General features: G+C 62.4%; 1 protein-coding gene across 4 annotated transcripts in view; it reads left to right on the top strand.

The window, feature by feature from the left end:
* The window catches only part of LOC128322890 (microtubule-actin cross-linking factor 1, isoforms 6/7-like), a 49335-nt gene that overhangs the window by 12448 nt on the left and 17152 nt on the right, over positions 1 to 19735 (top strand). For 3 of the 4 annotated variants that reach the window (XM_053245076.1, XM_053245075.1, XM_053245078.1), the window contains 13 exons: positions 5765 to 5921; positions 6152 to 6236; positions 7857 to 8098; positions 10527 to 10646; positions 11320 to 11427; positions 12606 to 12827; positions 12915 to 13118; positions 13360 to 13579; positions 13889 to 14118; positions 15927 to 16049; positions 17183 to 17284; positions 18662 to 18763; positions 19370 to 19531. In XM_053245076.1, the coding sequence (XP_053101051.1) occupies positions 5765 to 5921; positions 6152 to 6236; positions 7857 to 8098; positions 10527 to 10646; positions 11320 to 11427; positions 12606 to 12827; positions 12915 to 13118; positions 13360 to 13579; positions 13889 to 14118; positions 15927 to 16049; positions 17183 to 17284; positions 18662 to 18763; positions 19370 to 19531 (2077 nt within the window). The remainder of the gene's footprint in view (positions 1 to 5764; positions 5922 to 6151; positions 6237 to 7856; positions 8099 to 10526; positions 10647 to 11319; positions 11428 to 12605; positions 12828 to 12914; positions 13119 to 13359; positions 13580 to 13888; positions 14119 to 15926; positions 16050 to 17182; positions 17285 to 18661; positions 18764 to 19369; positions 19532 to 19735) is intronic. The other variant, XM_053245077.1, reaches the window with a different exon arrangement.

Genomic DNA, 19735 nt, shown 5'->3' on the forward strand with positions numbered 1-19735 from the left:
TACACTATCTGGCAGGGGGGAGGTTGTAGAAGGCCTGGTAGAGATGATAAATGCTTCTCTGAGGGAGGGCAGGATGCCTCCTTGTCTGAAGGAGGCAATTATTAGACCTCTTCTGAAGAAGCCTGCCTTGAGTCCCTCAGAGCTGAGCAACTACAGGCCTGTCTCCAGCCTTCCGTGGCTGGGCAAGGTGATTGAGAGGGTGGTGGCCTCTCAGCTCCAGGCATTCTTGGAGGAAACTGATTGTCTTGACCCATTTCAGACTGGCTTTTGGGCGGGCTATGGGGTGGAGACTGCCTTGGTTGGCCTGATGGATGATCTCCAATGGGGAATTGACAGAGGGAGAGAGGAGAGAGGAGAGCTGGTCTTGTGGTAGCAAGCATGCCTTGTCCCCTTAGCTAAGCAGGGTTTGCCCTGGTTGCATATGAATGGGAGACTTGATGTGTGAGCACTGGAAGAGATTCCCCTCAGCAGGGGATGGAGCCGCTCTGGGAAGAGCAGAAGGTTCCCTCCCTGGCAGCATCTCCCAGAGAGGGCTGAGAGAGGTTCCTGCTGCCTGCAACCTTGGAGAAGCCACTGCCAGTCTGTGAAGACCATACTGAGCTAGATAGACTGTTGGTCTGACTCAGTATATGGCAGCATCCTATGTTCCTATGAGTGTAACTTTGTTGGTCCTTTTGGATCTCTCAGCGGCTTTCAATACTATCAACCATAGTGTTCTTCTGGAGTGTCTGAGAGGGTTGCGGGAGGGAGGCACTGTTTTGCAGTGGTTCCACTCCTACCTCTCAGGCAGATTCCAGATGGTGTCCCTTGGAGACTGTCATTCTTCAAAATCTGAACTTTCATATGGTGTCCCTCAGGGCTCCGTATTGTCTCTGATGTTGTTTAATGTCTACATGAAACCTCTGGGAGAGATCATCAGGAGATTTGGTGCAAGGTGTTATCAGTATGCTGATGACACCTACATCTTTTTCTCCATGTCAGCATCATCGGGAGAGGGCATAACCTCCTAAATGCCTGCCTGGAGGCGGTAATGGGCTGGATGAGGGATAACAAACTGAGACTGAATCCAGATAAGACAGAGGTACTTATTGTGCAGGGTCAGAATTTGGGGTACTATTTTGATTTACCAGTTCTGGATGGGGTCAGACTTCCCCAGAAGGAACAGGTACACAGTCTGGGGGTGTTTCTGGATCCGAACCTCTTCCTGGTGTCCCAAGTTGAGGTGGTGGCCAGAGGTGCCTTTTATCAGCTTTGGCTGATATGCCAGCTGCGTTTCTAGAGAGGAACAACCACAAAACAGTGGTACATCTGCTGGTAACCTCTAGGCTGGACTACTGCAATGCACTCTGTCAGGGGCTGCCTTTGTACGTAGTCCAGAAAATGCAGTTGGTTCAGAATGCGGCAGCCAGGTTGGTCTCTGGGTCATCTTGAGAAGACCATATTACTCCTGTGTTGAAAGAACTACACTGGCTGCCGATACATTTCCAGGCAAAATACAAGGTGCTGGTTATAACCTATAAAGCCCTAAACAGTTTAGACCCTTTTTAGTCTTTAAGAGAATGTCTTCTTCACTATGAGCCCCACCGACCACTGAGATCATCCAGAGAGGTTCGTCTGCAGTTGCCACCAGCGCCTCTGGCGGCTACTTGGGAGGGGCCTTCTCAGTTGCCACCCCAAAACTCTGGGATGTGCTCCCTGCTGAAATAAGAGCCTCCCCATCTCTGACTACTTTTAAGAATTCTTTAAAGACACATTTTTTTCACCCATAATTTTTAACTAGACTTGTGGCTTTAAATCGATTTAAGATTTTTATGTCTGTTTTAATTTGTTTTATGTTGTTGCTAACCTCCCAGGAACAGAAGTTTAGGGCGGTGTATAAATATGATAGATAGGTAGGTAGGTAGGAAGGAGGTGATGAGAGTTCTCATTGCCAGACAAGTTGCCAGGTTAGGGTTGGGCCTCCCAGCCGAGAGGCCAGGCAGGCAGCTGGGGACAAGGGACTGGATGGAGGGAGACAGTTCGGAGGCAGACATGGGTGTCTTCGGTTGGCAGGTGGCACAGAAAGGCAGAGGGCTGGAGCCAGGGTGAGTGAGCATGCAGGGCAAGGGGTCCAAAACAGCACCCCGAGGGACTCTGGTGGAGAGAGAAGAATCAGAGGAAGAACTTCTCCGCCTGGAAACCTTGATTAGACAAGATTAGACAGAGAGGAATTCCTGACACTTAATCCAGATAAGACGGAAGTGCTCTGGGTTAGTAGAACCGAATCCGATTATCTGAGGGGTAAGATAAATCTGGCCTTGGGTGGGGTTGCTCTCTCCCTGGAAGGCAAAGTTCACAGCTTGCGGGTTGCCCTGGACCCAGTGCTGTCCTGGGAGGCACAGGAGGCTCCGTGTCGGCAAGTGTCTCTGTGGCTGGTACTCCAGCTGTGACCCTACTCGGAGTATTCAGACCTGATCTCAGTCACTCATGCTTCAGAGACCTCCAGATTGGACTACTGCAATACATTCTATGTGGGGCTGCCCTTGGAGATGACTTGGAACCTTCAGCTGGTCCAGAATGCAGCTGCAAGGATGCTTGTGGGTGCTTGTCGCTTCATGGATATTACCGGTTTGTCCCTGGGGTAGATTCAAAGTGCTGGTTCTGGCCTGAAAGCCCTGCACGGCATGGGGCCAGGGTATCTGCCAGACCACCTTTGCACAGACAAGCCTGCCAGGGCCTTCCTTTCAGCTTCACCAGCCGGGCTTGCAGCCCCACCATGAACTCAGATTTGGTTGGTGGGAATTAGAGACAGCGCCATCTGCTGACCACTTTCAGGCAATCCATGATTAAAATTAAGCTGCTTTTAAAGTAGTTTCAAAAGCTGTGATTTTCATCATGGATTGGCCCCAGATGGCCAGCAGATGGTGCTGTGAAATTGCATGAAGCCTGCTGGCCCAGAGCTTGCCCAGGGAAAGAAGGGTTAGGATTCATGGAAAACGTGTCTGGAGGGCAAGTCAAACCTTGCTTCTGACTTGTGGTGGAGCTCTTCGGGTCACACATTTTCCAGCAGCCTGGAAGGACCCATTGACAGTGCATGTGGGTACAAGGAGGGTGCAAGGAGAGGGGGCTTGGGAGGAAAGGTGAGCAGCTGAGACTTGATATGATGATGATGATGATGATGATGATGGAGGAGGAGGAGGAGGAGGATGGGGAGCGGGAGGGGGATAAGACGGGGAAGGGGAGGAGGACCTGTGGGAAATATAGGATTGGATGGAAGGAGGAAGTTCTGGGGTGGGAGAGCGAGAGCGAGCACAGAGTGACATCAGCTCTTAGGTGGTCCCAAAAGCCATGGGAGGAGCAGTGCAAGAAATCCTAGGAGATGATGGGGTGGTATCTGAAGAAAGACTAGCAGATGTCCAAGAGCAGAGCCCTGGAGACCCTGCCGGAGAGACAGAGAGGCGAGGCAGAGCTCCTCCCGGCACAACATGAAACAAGCCAATAGAGTGGTAGGAAGAGACCCCGCGGAGCAAGGGTGCATGGAGCCCCTGGGGAAGACAAACATTTTTGGGTGGGGGGAGACAATTTTTTTATTGACCCCACAAACTACCAAAGCATACAGTGCCTTACCATAGCACAATCATATACAAAGGATCTGTTTTTACACACACACACACACACACACACACACACACACTTAGATTTACAGATATGAGAAAGAGGGAGTCAGCAAGAGTGGGGGGGGTCCCCGGGAGGGAGCCCAGCAGCCGAGCCCCTGCTTGGCATTGCAGAAGGGCCCAGGGAGAAGGGGGGGAGGCAGTGAAGGGGAGGGCAGGCGGCTGCCGCATGGCGTGGACGAGCTCCTGGAGGCCGAGGAAAGGCAACGGGAGGGGGGCATTCTGAAAGGGGGCAGGGATTTGCAAAGAGCAGTGGGCGCCAAAGGGGGCGGTCCTCCGGCCTTGGTCCCTTGTGGACACCAACTGAGAGGGGGCCTTCTGTGCCTGCCCCCTCCATCCCAGGCAGGCAGCTGCTGGAGGCTGCACTGGTCTCCTTCCTCGGCCCCAGGGGGCTCTGGCAGGCGGGTCACTCTTGCTCCCAGTGGACAGAAGAGGGGCAAGGGGTGGGGGCACACGGTCCAGCTCCAGGGCAGATGCCAGCAGGAACCCCCCCCACCCCACTCGGCCACGCGGTTCCTTTCGGATGGGAGCCAGCTTTGGACTTGCCCGGGGGGTGCCTGCAGTTCCCCACCGCCTTGCAGAGGGGCAGGGACCCGTCTCCTGGAGGGCATTGGGGTGGGGTGGGGTTGCTGCTGGCAAGCCTGTTTTGTGGGCAGCTTATTATTTGCTTATTTTATTGAACACAGTTGTCAGCTGCCCCATATCAAACCTCAGGGCAGTTGACACCAGCAGACCCGGGAGAAGCAGACTGTGTTGGGGGGCCGGCCATGTGTGAAGACGCTCCCTGCGGGGGGGGGGCAGGATCTGTCCGCTCAGCCCAGCCCAGCCAGCGCTGCTGCCAAAGGCTTTGGCCTCAGCAACGGCGCTCTCTGTCCCTCCCCCCCCGCCGGGCCTGGGCCTGGCCGGCTACGCGGCCCCTGCGGGCTGCCGGCCTGGGCTGTGTTTGCCAGGGCCCAGAAGGGGGGCCCTTGTTGAGTGCTGGAAGGCCCCAGACCCTGACGGGGAGCCAGGAGAGGGGCCGGTGGGCCCTGATGCAGAGGTGGGGGGAGGGCAGGGGGGAGCCCCCGTGAGCTCCCCGGTCTGGGAGAGGCAGGCAGCCTCTCAGCCCCTGCTCCAGGGAGCCAGGACCGTGAAGTCTGCTGGAGGCAGGGGGTGCTGCAGCCCCCGCAAACCCGCCTGGCTGTGCGGCAGGGCAAAGCCAGCCCTTGCCACCTGGGCCTGTTGGGGGGGGAGGGGGTCAGCCATTCCTCCTTCTCCCCACTGCAGGCTGACTGGCTCCGCCTTGTGATGGGGGGGTTCGGTGGAACTGGAGGGCAGGGGACAGGCCGGCCTGCTGGGGTCTGCGGCCTCTCGGCAGCTTCGGCATGTCCTTTGGAGTGCCCCGGCTTGGATGGGGCGGGGGGGGTGCCTGGCTCCACGGGGCGCCAGTCCTTCCTCAGCAGGTGGGGCTGGGGGGCTCCTCCTCCGTGCCTTGCAGGGTCCCATCTCCCCGCCCCCCCCATCTTATTCAGCACCTGCACACACACACACACACACACCCTGGGGGAGCAAGTGCTTCCTTCCCTGCCTGTCCGGTTCAGCCACCCTTGCTGGAAGTCGGCTCATCCATGGCAAGGGCTGCCCTCTCCCGGCCTCCTCCTTCTCCCCCCCGCCCCCCGAGTGTCCCGGGCCCCCTCCTCTCTCCTCTCTGGCGCTGTGATTTGGGAGTCCCTGAGTCGGGTGGAGTCAGCTCTGCTCTGCTCTGCTCTGCCTCCAGCCGTGGCCGGCATCCCAGCACAGAGCCCCCCACAAGGCCCGCGTGCCCCAGTCTCTGCCCAGCCCGTGGTCCCTCCCAGCTCCTGCAGCGGGGGGTGTGTGTGTGGGTGTGTGTTCTGCCCGTTGCATTGCGTTGCCGTCTGGCTCTTGGCTCTGTGGGGGGCTGCCTGGAGGGGCAGAGGCTTCCGCGAGACATTTGCCCTCCTCTTCTCCAGGGTGGGGCAGGCCGGTCCCCCCGTTGTGCCTGCCCCTGCGTGTGCAGGGGTGGGGGTCTTCTCTCCGGGGGTCTGCGGAGGGGGGGGCTGGGGGGGCGACTGGTCCTCCCCGCGGGCCTGACTGCTCCTCTCCCCCGACAGGCACGGCTGCTTGGAGCGCATCCTGCCTGCAGCCTGTGCCTTCCAGGCCTCGGCGGACGCCTTCCAGGACTGGCTGGGCGCCACCGAGCGGACGCTGGGCCAGCTGTGGCGAGCCAGCGGAGGCAGCCAGACCCAGGAGGCCCATCGGCAGACCCAGGTAGGACGCCGGAGGGCAGAGCGGGGGGGCGGGGGGGGCTCGGGCGGGGCTGAAGCCGTGCCTTGGCCCCCGGTCCGGAGCGGCACGTCCCCCAGCCCCCCCCCGAGTCTCCCTCGGAGGCCCTGAAGGCACCCCAGGCCCAACACAGGGCACCCCAGGGCAAGACGGAGGGGGGGGGCACGGCTCACTCCGGGGCTCTTGAGCCACTCTGCTCGTCTCCTTCCTCCCAGGAGCTGTGCGAGGAGATGCGCTCCAAGCCGGGGGAGCTGGACCAGGCCCTGGCGCATGGACAGCGGCTGCTGGGGATGGTGTCAGGCAAGTGGGAGGGGCTGAGCGGAGGCTCCCTGTGGGGCGGTGGGGGCCGGCCGGGAGGGCTCATGCCCTGCTGCAAAGGGAGGCCGAGGCAGGGAGGAGCCTCTGGGGGCTGCATCCTGGGGAAGGGGAGGCCCCCAGGCTCCCTGGCCAGGACCACTGAAAGAGCAGAGAGTGCCCCGCCCCCCCCGAGCGGGGTCTTGCCCTGCCCCCCTTGCCCTGCCCCCCTCCGCATCCAGGCCCCCTCCCTCCAGCTCCCTCTGCCCTGGGTGGAGGCCAGCCCCCGAAGCAGCCGGCCCCCGCCCTCTTCAGAGAATCCCACCCACAGGGTCCCGGTGGTGGTGGCCCCCTCCGAAGGGCAGCAGCTGGGTCTCTGGCAGGCCCCTCCTGGGAGGAGCGAGGGCCAGGCGTCCGCCCGCTGGCTTTGTGGAGGAGGCCAGAGCGAAGCTGCAGGAGGGGTGGACTCTTCGGGAAAGGACATGCGGCTCCCCTTGGGTGGGGGTTCAGGGGGCTGTTCCCAGCTGGTTCCCCATCCCGAGTGTTCTGGATTGGGGCTGGGCTGGGTGGGGGTCCTCACTCAGTGAGCCACATTCCAACACAGCCAGGGCGGCACAGGAGGGCCAGGCGCTGCTGGCGCAAGCGAGGCGGTCAGGGGGTGGCGGGGGGGGAGGGTGTCCTGCAAGGCACTATCTCCCCCCACCCCGGCAGAAAACAAGGGCCTCGGTCCAGTCGAGGGAAGCCCAGCTCAGCTTCTTGGGGCTTCTGTCCGTGGCCAGTTGCTATTCAGCTCCCACAAACGGTGTCTGGGAGAACTCTGGGACTTCCACAACTCTTCCTAACGTTCCCCGCAAACCTTCTGTGTGTCACACAACTCTGTGGTCATCACAAATGGAAGCGGCTTTGTGGACGGAGTCGGGCCCTTGGCCTGTCTAGCTCAGCATTGCCCGCCTGGCTTAGCAGGGGCTCCGGGTCTTTCCTCACCTTGCCTGGAGATGCTGCCAGGGCCACACCTGGGGCCGTCTACCTTTGAACATAGGGAAGCTGCTTCCCACTGAGTCAGACCCTTGGTCTGTCAGCCTCAGGGGTACTGCACGGACCGGCAGCAGCAACCCAGGCAGGGACCATTCCTCAGTGTCACCTGGCGATGCTGCCGGGAATTGAACCTTCTGTCCCTGCAACGAAGAGAAGGCCTCCTCCTGGATCACGGGTTCAGAGGAGGGCAACCAGGATGGGGAGGGCTCTGGAAGCCAAGTCCTGTGCGGAGTCTGTGAAGGAACTGAGAGGAGAGGCGGCTCGAGGGTGGGCCTCTGCCGTCGCCGTTTCCTGCACTGCACAGGGGGTCCCCCGGGGTCCTGGGAGGCCCCTCCGCCCACCCCGCCCAGGATGGACAGGCAGCAGCTCTCCGGGGCTTCGGGCACAGAGGGGTCTCTCCCGGCCTCGCCTGGAAATGCAGTTGGGCCACTGAGCCACCAAGCGCGACGTGGCCAGTGCTGGCCCCAGAGCCCCAACGAGCCAAGCAGCCTGGCCCGCCATTCTCGTGGTGCCCCACGACCAAAATGCGGGGAGCCCAGGAAATGGGCCCGGGGGCTGCGCGGCTGAGCTGCTCCCGCTCTGCTCCTGCAGGGGAAGAAGCCCAGCTTGCCCAAGAGAAGATGGACGCCCTGCGGCTGAGGTTCCTGATGGTGGGCCAGAGCCACACGGACATCCTGCACCGGCTGGAGCAGACCTTGGAGGCCTCCGCCCGGCGGGACCCCGCCCAGGAGGATCTGGCCCTCTGGCTGAGCCGCATGGAGGAGGGGCTGCCCCTCCAGGGCCGCGCGACGGGGGAGGGGCCCAGCCCCCTCAGTGCTGCAGACAGAGAGAAGGTAATGGGAGGCCAGACGGGCGGGCTTCCCTTGTGGGGCTGGGAGGCCGTGGGGCGGGAGGGGGGGGCAACTGCCCATCCCACCCACCGCTTGGCCACCTCCACGTGGGAAGGATCCACCCTGCTGCCGCCACACGGCACGGACCCCCCTGACGAGGACCAGCTTGACCGCTGCCACCAAGTGGCCGAAAAGTGGGAGACTTTTGTGCTCTGGGCTGAGTCTACCACAACAGCCCAAAACAAACCTTGGTAGAGTGGCAAAGCCTACAGCGTGGGGTGGAGACAGAGGAGCTACCGCTTGTCTTTGAAGATAAGCAAGCCGTGATTTCACTTTGCAATTAAGGAAAGGAAAGGTTGTGCTGTCGAGTCGGTGTCGACTCCTGGCGCCCACAGACTAGCCCTGTGGTTGTCTTGGGTAGAATACAGGAGGGGTTGACCATGGCCTCCTCCCTCACAGTATGAGACGATGCCTTTCAGCATCTTCCTAGATCACCGCTGCCTGGTATAGGTGTTCCCCATAGTCTAGGAAACATACCAGTGGGGATTCGAACCAACAGCCTCCTGCTCTCTAGGCAGGTTGCTTCCCCGCTGTGCCATCAGGTGGCTTATTTTGTAATTAATTCACTTTACATCAGTAGTTGCTTCACAAGTTTAGCACAAAAAATAAAAACAAAAATGCCTAAGGAACAAACAAACTGTGGTCAAACCACACCCGCTGACCTGACTCTGACTCTGCCCTAACTTGGCAAGATCCCTTCAGGGCTTCCGGCTTCTCCTTCGTTCAGCCGCAGGGCCTCTTCCTTTTCACAGCTCTAAGGTTCAGCCCAGTCTGGTTCTTTTTGTGAGTGGTTTCAGCTCTGCAGAGGGACGGCCCTCTTCTGCAAGTGTTTTTCAACAGCAATGGTTACCGCACCAGTTCTGATCAATGAGCATAGTGTGCAGTTCCTCCTTCGGATATTCTTCACCGATCCTCACACCACACTCACCACCTGGACTTCTGGTTCTGACTCCTTGTCCAGCTCTGTTCCTCTCTTGGTCCAACTCTGATTGCTGCAGACAACTCTCTTCCAACTCTCCAACGTGTCAGTCTTGGACTCTCTTTCCGCAACTCTTTCTTCTTGACTGTCTCCGGGACTCTTCTACTCAAGGCTTCCAAACTAAACTACCTCACCTCATTGAACAACATCTTGTGTATATACAGATTTTGCCCCAAGTGTTTTTTAAACAACCCAATCAGGGTAACTCAGAGTTCCCTCCATTTTTCAAAACTTCCCTTCCCTCCCAAACCAAACTGCCAAACTGATATTCCCAAAGTGAAACTAAGGTACAGCAGACATGAACTCTTGACCCTAATAGTTTTCTTATAAGAATATAAGAACAGCCCTGCTGGACCAGGCCCCTCTAGGAAGCCGACCTAGTCCAGCATCCTGTTTCGCACAGTGGCCCACCAGATGCCACTGGAAGCCTACAGGCAGGAGTTGGGGGCACGCCCTCTCTCCTGCTGTGACTCCCCTGCAACTGGTACTCAGAGGCATCCTGCCTTTGAGGCTGGAGGTGGCCCACAGCCCTCCGACTAGTAGCCATTGATAGACCTCTCCTCCATGAACTTATCCAAACCCCTCTTCAAGCCATCCCGGTTGTTGGCCGTCACCACATCTTGGTCCTGGGGCCGAGGGAGAGAAAGTGAAATAGTTGCTTTCAGGCAGCAAGCGCTGCCTGAAAAGGACAGGGAAGCACTCGCTTGGGGCTCTTCCGGAGCCCGAGCCACGTCCCCTGCGTACTTCAGTGGCCCCTCCCAGTGGCGGCCCGGGTTCTTTGAACCTGTCCGCACAATGGTGGCTCCACCCCTGATTCAATCCATAATACAATTCATTTACAGTAGAAGGGCTTGTTTAGAAAACCAAGAGGTCTGGGCTTTGTTCCTCCACACTGTGTCTGAGGGACCAAAGCCCCCAAAAACCTGGCTCACCAGGTGCTTGTGGGGGTCTCACAAGCGGGGGCACGATGGCCACAGTCCGGCAGAGGGTGGGGGAGTGGAGCTTGCTCTCCCTCCTCCTTCACCTTCTGGTGCTGCCTGACCACATCTCCTGGGGTGGAAGGAGCGTGGTGCCTGGCGCCCCCAGAGTTCTCCCCATGCCTGTGGCTGCCAGTGCAGGCCCAGCCAGACCTGGGAAGGCAGGGAGAGTCCCCGCAGGAGCAAAGCCTGGGCGCTCCAGCAGGCTGCCTGGCACAGCCCTCCTCAGCGCCCTGAGCTGGCCCCTGCTCAGCCTTCCCGTTGCAGACCTCTAGGGGAGGGGGCCCAGCCGGGCCGGGCCCACTCTCCCTCCAGGACCAGGGGAGATGGGGGGCAACGGAGAGCGCCTGGCCCTGCTCGGGGTGGCCTTTCGCCACCCCTGGACCATCGAGCTCAGGCGGCCCTTCTCCCTCAGTTTGAGCAGGTGCTGGCATCAGAACTGGCCCAGGTGGCCCGCCTCAGCACACACCTGGAGGATCTGGGCCGAGTGCACCTGGATGCCTCCGCCGTCTGCCTGCAGATCACCGAGCACAAGGTGGGTGTCTTGCGGGGGGGGGTTGCATGGCTGGGGCAGCCCTTGGCAGTGGGGGCAGCCCCACTTTGGGGTGGCCCAGTCCTGGCTTGGCATCCAGGCAGGCAGTTGGCCAGCAGTGCTGGGGCGTTGTGCGGCGGGGTGGGGGGGCGGAAACTGGAGAGAGGGCTGCCTTGTCCCACCAGCAGGCAAGCTGGGCTTCATCCTGCCTGGGCCCCCGTTCCCACCCCCCCGCCATGGCCTTGCTGACCAGCATCAGTGGCGGTCCCCAGCTGGGCACCGGGAGGGGAAGCTGAAGGGGCCTGGCGGCTGACCCTGCAGTGCAAGACCCCCCCCCCCACACACACACACATACCCAGCCAGCTGCACAAGATGCAGCCAGCCTGCAGAGCAGCCGGAAGGCACCGGCTGAAGCAAGGAGCTGGCCAGCCAGGGACCCCCCTAACCCTCACACACACACACACACACACACACCCCGCAGTGCCCAAAGGACGCAGGAGCCGAGCCACACTCAGCAGGGGGAGGCCAAGGACCTGCCCCGGCAGTCATCTGGGCAGGGGGAGCCTTCCCGACCCCAGATATGTCAGCCAGGGGAAGCAAGCCGTGCCCACGGAGAGCTGGGGGGTCTCCTCCGGGCACCCTGTGGCAGGCACGACGGCGGCGTCTCTCCCCCCAGCGCCTGGCAGCAGAGATCCTGCATCACCACGGCCTTGTGGAGCGCCTGGTGGCCATCGCTGACCCTCTGCTCAGCTTCTGCCCCCCCGGCTTGCAGCAGCAGCTCCAGGTGAGACAGGCGGGGCAAGGGGGGGCACCAGCACCTTCACCCCCGTGCCAGCTTCTGCTGTCTGGTGCAGCCTGCAGGGTGGCTGGGACATCCCTCCGCAAGACCCCGTCTGGCCACTAAGTGCCATTCCTGTGCTACTGGGGGGGGGGCGGGGGCGGGGGCTGCCCCTTTCTTGTCCTGTGCCCTCAGCCAGCCTGCTCAGTGGGGCAAGCTCTGGGCAGGCCCTCAGTCACAAGCGCCGACTGAAAGTGCAGTGTCCTACCTCTGCCCCCCCCCACACACACAGCCGCATTCTGCCAAAAAACCACCCTAAGCAAACACCAGAGCAGCCCTGCTGCTGGGTCAGGCCCCCCAAGGAGGCCCATCTCGCCCAGCATCCCCCTTCACACCGCGGCCCACCAGATGCTGCCTCTGGGGAGCAGCCCACAGGCAGGGGCTGAAAGGGGGATGCCCGCCCTCCCTCCTGCTGTTGCTCCCCTGCCACTGGCACTCAGAGGCCTCCTGCGGCCTGGGAGGCTGGAGGTGGCCTGTAGCCTCCAGACTAGTAGCCGCTGAGAGGCATGTCCACCATGAATCTAACCAAGCCGTGAATTTATCTAAAGCGGAGAGAAATCCCTTGCAGCGCCCCCCACTCCTCTCTCTTCCTCCCCACTTATTCTGGACCAGAGTTGGGGGGGAGTGTGCCACAGTATTAAGAGCCCCCCCACCCACCCACCCACACACAGAGAGATTGCATGCCTCAATTCCCAGTTTCTCTCCCTGGCAGCATCTCCAGGTGGGGCAGGGAATGACACTGCAGAGTTGCTGCCAGTCAGTGTAGACACTGCTGAGTTGGGGTGGGGGGGGGGACAAGGGTCTGACTCAGCCCCGGAGGCTGGGTGGGGAGGACAGCAGTGCTGTGAAGGCACAACATGGACACTCCCGCAGGCAGACTAAGGCGGGAGCCGGGAGCTGGGCCACCCACTCGTCAGGCACCCTCGGCCTTTCCGGGTGCTCCCCGTGTGTCGGGGTGGGGGTCCTCTCCAGCCATTCTGAGGGGCGCAGGTAGGCCCCCGCCCCTGCCAGCCCCAGCACAAGCCTCCTGTCTCTGGATGTGGTTGTGGGCTCTGGGCCGTGGGGCTGTGAGGCTGGGCCCTGAGGGAGCCCCCCCCCTGCTGTGGCGTCTCTTGTGCCCCCAGCCGTCGGTCTGCAGCCTGCAGGAGAGGGTGGCGCTGCTCTTGCAGCACAGCTCGGCTCGGGGCATGCAGCTGGAGCAGGCCCGGGTGCTGCTGGCCCAGTTTGCCGAGGCCCAGGAGGAGCTGCACCCCTGGCTGGAGGAGACGCAGCACGCCGTGGCCCAGGTCTGCCCCCCGCTCACGGTCCACTACGAGGCCTTCCGGGAGCAGCAGGAGCTGCTGCAGGTGAGGGGCGGCCGGGCGGGGGGAGCAGGCCGGGCCCTGCGGGTGTTGGGGCCCCCACCGGCTCACCCCCACCTCTGCCCCCGGCAGGGCCTGCGGGAGGCCATCGCGGAACACAAGCCCCCGATGGCCACGCTCCGGCGCGTCTGGCGGCAGCTGGCGGATCTCAGCCCGGAGGAGGCCGCCCCCTTCGAGCGGGGCTGGCGGGAGGCCGAAGAGCAGTACGGCCGGGTCCGGGGGCAGGTCTGGGAGGCCGCGGCCGTGCTGGAGGAGGCCATTCCCCGGTACAGCCAGGTGAGCTCCTGGGCTGGAGGGCCGGAGACTTGCTCCTTCACGCCCTGGACCCCCACGGGATGCGCTGCCGGCCAAAGTCCAGCATTCCTGGGGGGGTGGGGGCTTAGCCCAGAGCACGGGAGATGCCCCTTCCCCAAGGCATCGGTTCTGGCCCCAGTTCCGGGCAGGCAGCGGGCCAGCTGGGCTGCGGGGTCCCTTGCGCTCCCGGCCACCCTCCAGCTCGGCTTGGCTTGGCTTGCAGCTGTCCGAGCGGATGGAGCTGATGGTGGGGTGTCTGGAGAGGCTGCAGGATCGCATGCGGCACCCCCCGGCCGTGCGTGGGGACTCATCCTGCCTCCGGGAGCAGATCAGGGACAACGGCCTCCAGCTGGCGGAGCTGGAGGAGCTGGGCGTGGCTCTGGAGACCCTCCGTGGGCAGGGGGACGAGCTGCTGGCGACTGTGCCAGCGGGCGCAAACCAAGGTACCCCCCACCCCACCCCCCGCAAGCCTGCCTCCGGAGCCTTGCAGCGAGACGAGGTGCCTTTCCCTGCAGGCCTCAGCGCCCCCCCCCCCCGCTCTGCCGGGACGGGCTTCCCACCATTCCTGCAGCTCACGGGCCGCGAGGGCCAAGCCCTCTTCCTGGGCCCACTCACCACCAGAGACCCCAAGCCCTTTTGAGTGGGCCGTGGCCCCCAGTGGCTCGTGGGGCAACCTGCCAGGGTCCCTCGGAGGGCCTGGGGGCCCACAGGAGGAGGGGGACTGGCCGACAACGCCCCGCTCTCCCCCGCAGCCATCCAGGGCCGTGTGGAGCAGCTGCTGAGCCAGTGGAAGGCGTTGTGGCGGCAGGCGGAGGAGCGGGAGGGCCGGCTGCAGGGCCTCCTGGCCCTGGCCCAGCGCTTCTGGCACGGGATGGCCGAGCTGGCCAGCACCCTGAGCGACACCCAGCAGCTGGTGCCGGACCTGGAGGGAGCCGCCTCGGGGGGCCCGCCGGCCATCCGGGCCAGGCTCCGGGCCATGCAGGTACCGGGGGCGGGAGGGGACAGGCTGCTGCCCCCACCGGGGTGTGTGTGTGTGTGTGTGTGTGTATTTCCCCCGTGGCACGGCGGCTCCGGGGAAAGGCTGGAGGGCGGGCACCCACACGGATCGCCCCTGCCCTGGTGTTTGGTGGAGGGCCAGCGGGGGCCAGCCACCCATGAGGCAAAGGGAGGCAGGTGTCAAAGGGCTCCCCAGAAGCCGGCCACGGCCCCCGCCCGATGGCACAAAGGCTGGTGGCCTCCTCAGAGCGGGCGGGGCAGGCGGCCTTCAAGGCCTAGCCCCCCCCCCCCGCATTGCAATTTGCAGAACAAAGAAACCAACTTGAAACCAACCTGAGGAGGAGAGAAGCTCCAGAGCAGGCGGGGGGGGGGGCTGCTGCTGCTGCAGTCTCCAGGTGGGGGCCGGGGCGGAATATGAAGGAGAGCCAGCGTGTGGGTTTGCACCGCCCGAGCCTTTGAAATCCGGCTTCCCTCTGTCCGTGTGCCTAGAAGAGCAGGGAGGAGGGGGCCCGGAGTGCCTCTGCTGGGGCCAGCAGCTGAGGGAGGCAGACTCCTGGGGGTCCGTGGTCTGGGGGCAGTGGTGTCGAAAGCTCCGAAGGGGCCCCGTCTGACAGTTTCCCTAGAGGGATCAGTGGGAAACTCAACAGGTTAACAAGTCCCAAATGACTGGGCCGAAAACGCTTAAATGTCCTATAGTGTTAAATTAAATTAAACACTTAAGGCTATCACGTGATGATAGCATTAAGTGTGTGGACTTTCAAGGATATTGGTCCACTCACTGAATTTTAATGATTTTTTTTAAAAGCTGAAATTGTTTTAAAGTGTCCTACTTGCTTTATTTCGAGGCAAAAAGTTACAAAGAGCTCTGGAATTGAATCCCCTACTTCATCCATTACTCAAGCCTATTTGGAGGAAACCCTTGCCTTCATATAAAAAAAGCAGCACCCCCATTTTTTAACCCCATGTTATAACTCCAGAAAGGCTGAGCGGAAAGTTCTCAGAGTTCATATCCTGGCAGCATATGATGGAAGCATTAAACGTGTTGACATTCAAAGGAACATAGGAAGCTGCCATATACTGAGTCAGACCATTGGTCTATCTAGCTCAGCATTGTCTCCACAGACTGGCAGCGGCTTCTCCAAGGTTGCAGGCAGGAGTCTCTCTCAGCCCCATCTTGGAGATGCTGCTGCCAGGGAGGGAACTGGGGACCTTCTGCTCTCCCCAGAGCGGCTCCATCCCCTGCTGAGGGGAATCTCTTACGGTGCCAGTCAGAGGCGACCAGGACAGACCCTGCTTTGCTAAGGGGACCAGTCATGCTTGCTACCATCAGTCCACCTATTGATTTTTAATGAATGTAATTTTTTTTTTAAAATCATTTAAAATCAACGGGTAGGCTGATCTCCTTGAACATCAAAGCATTTAATGCTATCGTCATGTAAGAACACCATGTGAAATTTCAGATCTTTCTGCCCGGCCATTTGTGAGTAACTAATATTTTTGAGTTTCCCATTGATCCCTATGGGGAAATTATGATTTAAGTTAGAAATCTGGGCATGGTTCCCACTAGCGGTGGCCCATGTTCATTGCTCAGTTGTAGGTCTGGCCTGCCGTAGGGGGTCTACTGTGTGGGAACGGGCTCCCTCCGCTTGCTGCCGCAGCAGCAGAGTCCAGCCCTCTCCCCGCCCTCGGCACCCTCTGGGGCAGCCTCCCTGGGCTCTGCCTGGCTAGCCAGAAGCCAGCGTGGGTCCAGCGAGGCCTCTGTGGGGCTCTGGCTTCATCCCTTTCCCCCTCCAGGCACTGCGAGAGGAGATCGACTCCCTCCAGGGAGACCTGGACTCCTTGGGTGTCCTGGGGATGGAGCTGATAGCGTCTTGTGGAGACCTGGACAAGCCGGAAGTCACCAGAAGCCTGGACGAAGTGAGCAGGGGTCGCCTCCGAGGGCGGGGGCAGCAGCGGATACCTGTGGGGCTGGGAAGCAGGCCCTCCTGGGGGCCCTCAGGGGTGGGGGGCACATGTGCAGATGTCTGTCAAGAGCTGCACCCAGGGGGAGGCCCTCCCCACAGGCCCCCTGGCCCCAGCATTGGGGGCAGCCACAGGGCCCCCCCACCCCGATCCGAGGAACTCTCAGGGGGGAGAGAGCCACTCCCTGCTGCCCCCGTGGGCGGAGGCAGGCCAGCTGGCATGCTTGCTAGCCACGTCTTCTTCGGAGTCACGGGCTCCAACGGGAGGGGGGCAGCCACCATTGGCCCCTTCCCCTCTGAGCAGCCTCCCTCCTTCACACTCCCCCAAGCGGTGTGGCAGTGGCAGTGGCAGCGAGGCCCGTTTCCTTGGCAGGAGGGAGCTTGGGGACTCACCAGAGAGCCAGCGTGGTGTAGTGGTTCGAGTGCTGGACTAGGACCGGGGAGACCCGAGTTCAAATCCCCATTCAGCCATGAAACTAGCTGGGTGACTCTGGGCCAGTCACTTCTCTCTCGGCCTAACCTACTTCACAGGGTTGTTGTGAAAGAGAAACTCAAATATGTAGTACACGGCTCTGGGCTCCTTGGAGGAAGAGCAGGATATAAATGTAATAATAATAATAATAATAACAACAACAACAACAACCGAGAGGCAGGCTGGGAGGCCGGCCGGCCTCATTCCCAATGCAGCATCGTTGCCCCACACCCCAAGGCTTTCTCCAGCCTGGCTCTACCCCCTTTCCCTGCAAGGCTGTGCCTTCAACCCCAACCCAGGCAGCTGGGATGTTGGGCCACCAAGAGCCACCAGCTGTCAGTGGCCATAAATCCAGCCCCAAGGTCCCCCACCAAGGACCAGGCTCTTCAGAAATAGAGCGAGAGGGAGGAGGCCATTTTGCAGGATCCTGCGGGTGGGGGGGGGACTTTCCGTGGGCTCTCAGCGTGCCTCTCCCTGGGCCCCGGCCCAGGATGCCGGCCGGGAGTGAGGCTCCCCCGTGACCTTGGGCCACCCAAGTCCCGGGAGAGGGAGGGGCTTCTGTGGACCAGGCCTTCCAGCTCCCTGAGTCCTCTGCTCCTTCCCCCGCCCCATGGCAGCTCTATTCGGCCTGGAACAGCCTGAGCAAGGTGTGGACTGAGAGGCAGACCCGCCTGGAGGAGCAGCTGCAGGCCTCACTCCTGTACCAGGAGAGCATGGAGGTGAGGAGCAGGAGGAGGGGAGGAGGAGCAGGGAGGAGGAGGAGCAGGAGGGGGAGGGGGAGGAGCAGGAGTGGGTGAGCAGTGGGAGGAGGAGCAGGAAGGGGAGGAGGAGGAGTGGAAGGGGAGCAGGGGGGATGGGGAACTGGAAGGGGGAGGGGCTAGAGGAGGAGGAGTGGAAGGGGAGCAGTGGGAGGAGGGGGATTGGTGCAGGAAGGGGGTAGGGGGAGGAGCAGGAGGGGCTGGAGGGGGAGGAGCAGGGGAGGAGCAGGAGCGGAATGTGAGCAGCGGGGGGAGGGGGAGCAGGAAGGGGGAGGGGCTAGAGGAGGAGGAGGAGTGGAAGGGGGAGGGGCTAGAGGAGTAGGAGGAGTGGAAGGGGAGCAGCGGGGGGAAGGGGATTGGTGCAGGAAGGGGGGAGGGGGAGGAGCAGGAGGGGGAGGAGGGGAGGAGGGGGAGGAGCAGGAGCGGAAGGTGAGCAGTGGGGGAGGGGGAGCAGGAAGGGGAGGCTGCCTCTAGGCTTGCCCTTTGCATGCTCAATCAAGGCCAGGTCCCTGCTGGCGTTCCTGCACTTTCCCTGCTGGTTTTTCGGCCTTCCCTTTCCCTCCTGGAGACGCTGCTGCATGTGGCAACCTGAGGGAGCAGCCTCCTTCCAGTTCTGCCCCGCCAGTCGGCTTCTGCCCTGCTGCCCTTGAAAGCCAGCCTGCATGCTTTTGCCCAGGCCTGGTCGTTTTCCTCCGGAGGGGGATTAGCCCCCGGCGCAAAGCAGCCCCAGAGCAGCCGGCAGAGCATTGCACTGCTCCTTTGTGTTGGGGTGGGGTCCCTGCTCCCGCCCCCCTCCGCCCTGGGTCTGGGGGGGGGGAGCCTGGGAGGGAGAACCAACCAGCCAGTGTGGAGGAGCCCCCCAAGAGGAGGAAGGCGCTGCTGGGGGTGGGGGTGGGCAGGCTGGGCGCCTGGCCCTCTCACGGCAGGAAGGGCTAGTGGGACCTTCACAAAGCCCAAGCGTCTTCTCTCCCCTCTTTTGCTGCGTCCTGGCGGGCGGGGGGGGGCCGCCCCTCTGTGTTTCCAGCGGAGCTGGGAGGCCGGGTCACGTGGGAGTGGCAGGGAGGAAGCCCCAGCAAGCCTCGTCCAGGACCCAGCGGGTGGGGGGAGCGGCATGTCGCCCCGCTCCTCCTGCCCCACGTCAGACCCCCCAGCCTAGCCAGGAAGTTGGGGTGGCTGTCAACTGCTCCCTCCGGCAGTGGGCGGGAGGCAGCCCAGGGCCCGGACTAGCCCCCGCCCCACTCCCCAGGCTCCCCTCCCTCTCGGGGCCCCTGCCCCCCAGTGCCAGGCAGCCCTGCCCTCTCCCCACCCCACCCCACCCGCTGCCGTCCCTCTCTGCAGAGGCTCCTGCGCTGGCTGGCAGCGGCTGAGCTGCGCCTGGCAGACGAGGGCCAGCTGGGGGGGGACCTGGAGGCGGTGAGGAAGCAGCTCTCGGCGCTGAAGGTAAGGGGAGCTCCCAGCCCTGGGAAGAAGGGTCGGGGGGGGCTGGGCCTGCTTCCCCAGGGGGTGAGCGGTTCCAGGGGCGGCTTGCAGTGGGCCAGGGAGCCTGGCTTCCCGGGGGGTGTCGGGGGGCGCTGCAGCCTGGCAGGGCCTGGGGGCTGCTTGGCTGACTGACAGAAGTGGGCAGGGATCGGCACTGGAGGGAGAGAGCAGCCCCCCCCAAGTGCCCCCCCCGTGCCTCCTGAGGTGCTGGGGGCATCTCGTTCAGGCCTGGCTGGCAGCGGTCCTGCAGGGAGAAGCCTCCTGCCCTGCCCTGCCCTGCCCTGCCCTCCCTGGAGCTGCTGCCACCCCTGAAGCCGGGAGTTCCTCCTGCGTGGCCCCCTCCTCATGCCAGTGTGGTGGGGGGGGCATCTGTGCCCTGGGCATTTCACGGGTGGGAGAGTCCAAGATTGACAAGGCCCGGGGGGGTGGGGAGAGGGAGAGATGCTGGAGGCGAGGGGGTGCTTGGTGGGCCCCCTGGGGGGCTCTGGCCAGAGGTGCCGAGGGCAACGAGAGGTCTCTGCCAACGGCCCGTTCTCTGCCCCACCCCCCTGGCCCCTCTCCTGGCAGGACTTCAAGCGAGAGCTGTACCAGCGCAAGGTGGAGGCAGAGAGCCTACGGCACGAGTGGGGCAGCGCGAGTGGGGCTGGGAGCAAGGGGGGCCCCCACGATGCCCTCGAGGGCTTCCGCCACCGCTGGAACTGCCTGGAGGAAGAGGTGGCGAGCCGCCAGGTGAGGCCTCCCCGGGGGTGGGGGGCCAGCAAGGGGGCAGCCCCTCTGGGCCAATTGAACAGAGGCCTGGGGCTGAGGGGGGCGAGGACAGCATGGCGTCTGCTCAAGCCACCTGTAGCCGGCTGTGCTCTGGAGGGGCTGCTGGGGGCACTCCTGCCCCGGGCCGGCCTCTCGGGCCTTGGCCCCACATCTCCCCCCGCCCCA

This window comes from Hemicordylus capensis, chromosome 4 (genome assembly GCF_027244095.1).
Source record: "Hemicordylus capensis ecotype Gifberg chromosome 4, rHemCap1.1.pri, whole genome shotgun sequence".
NCBI classification, from domain to species: Eukaryota; Metazoa; Chordata; class Lepidosauria; order Squamata; family Cordylidae; genus Hemicordylus; species Hemicordylus capensis.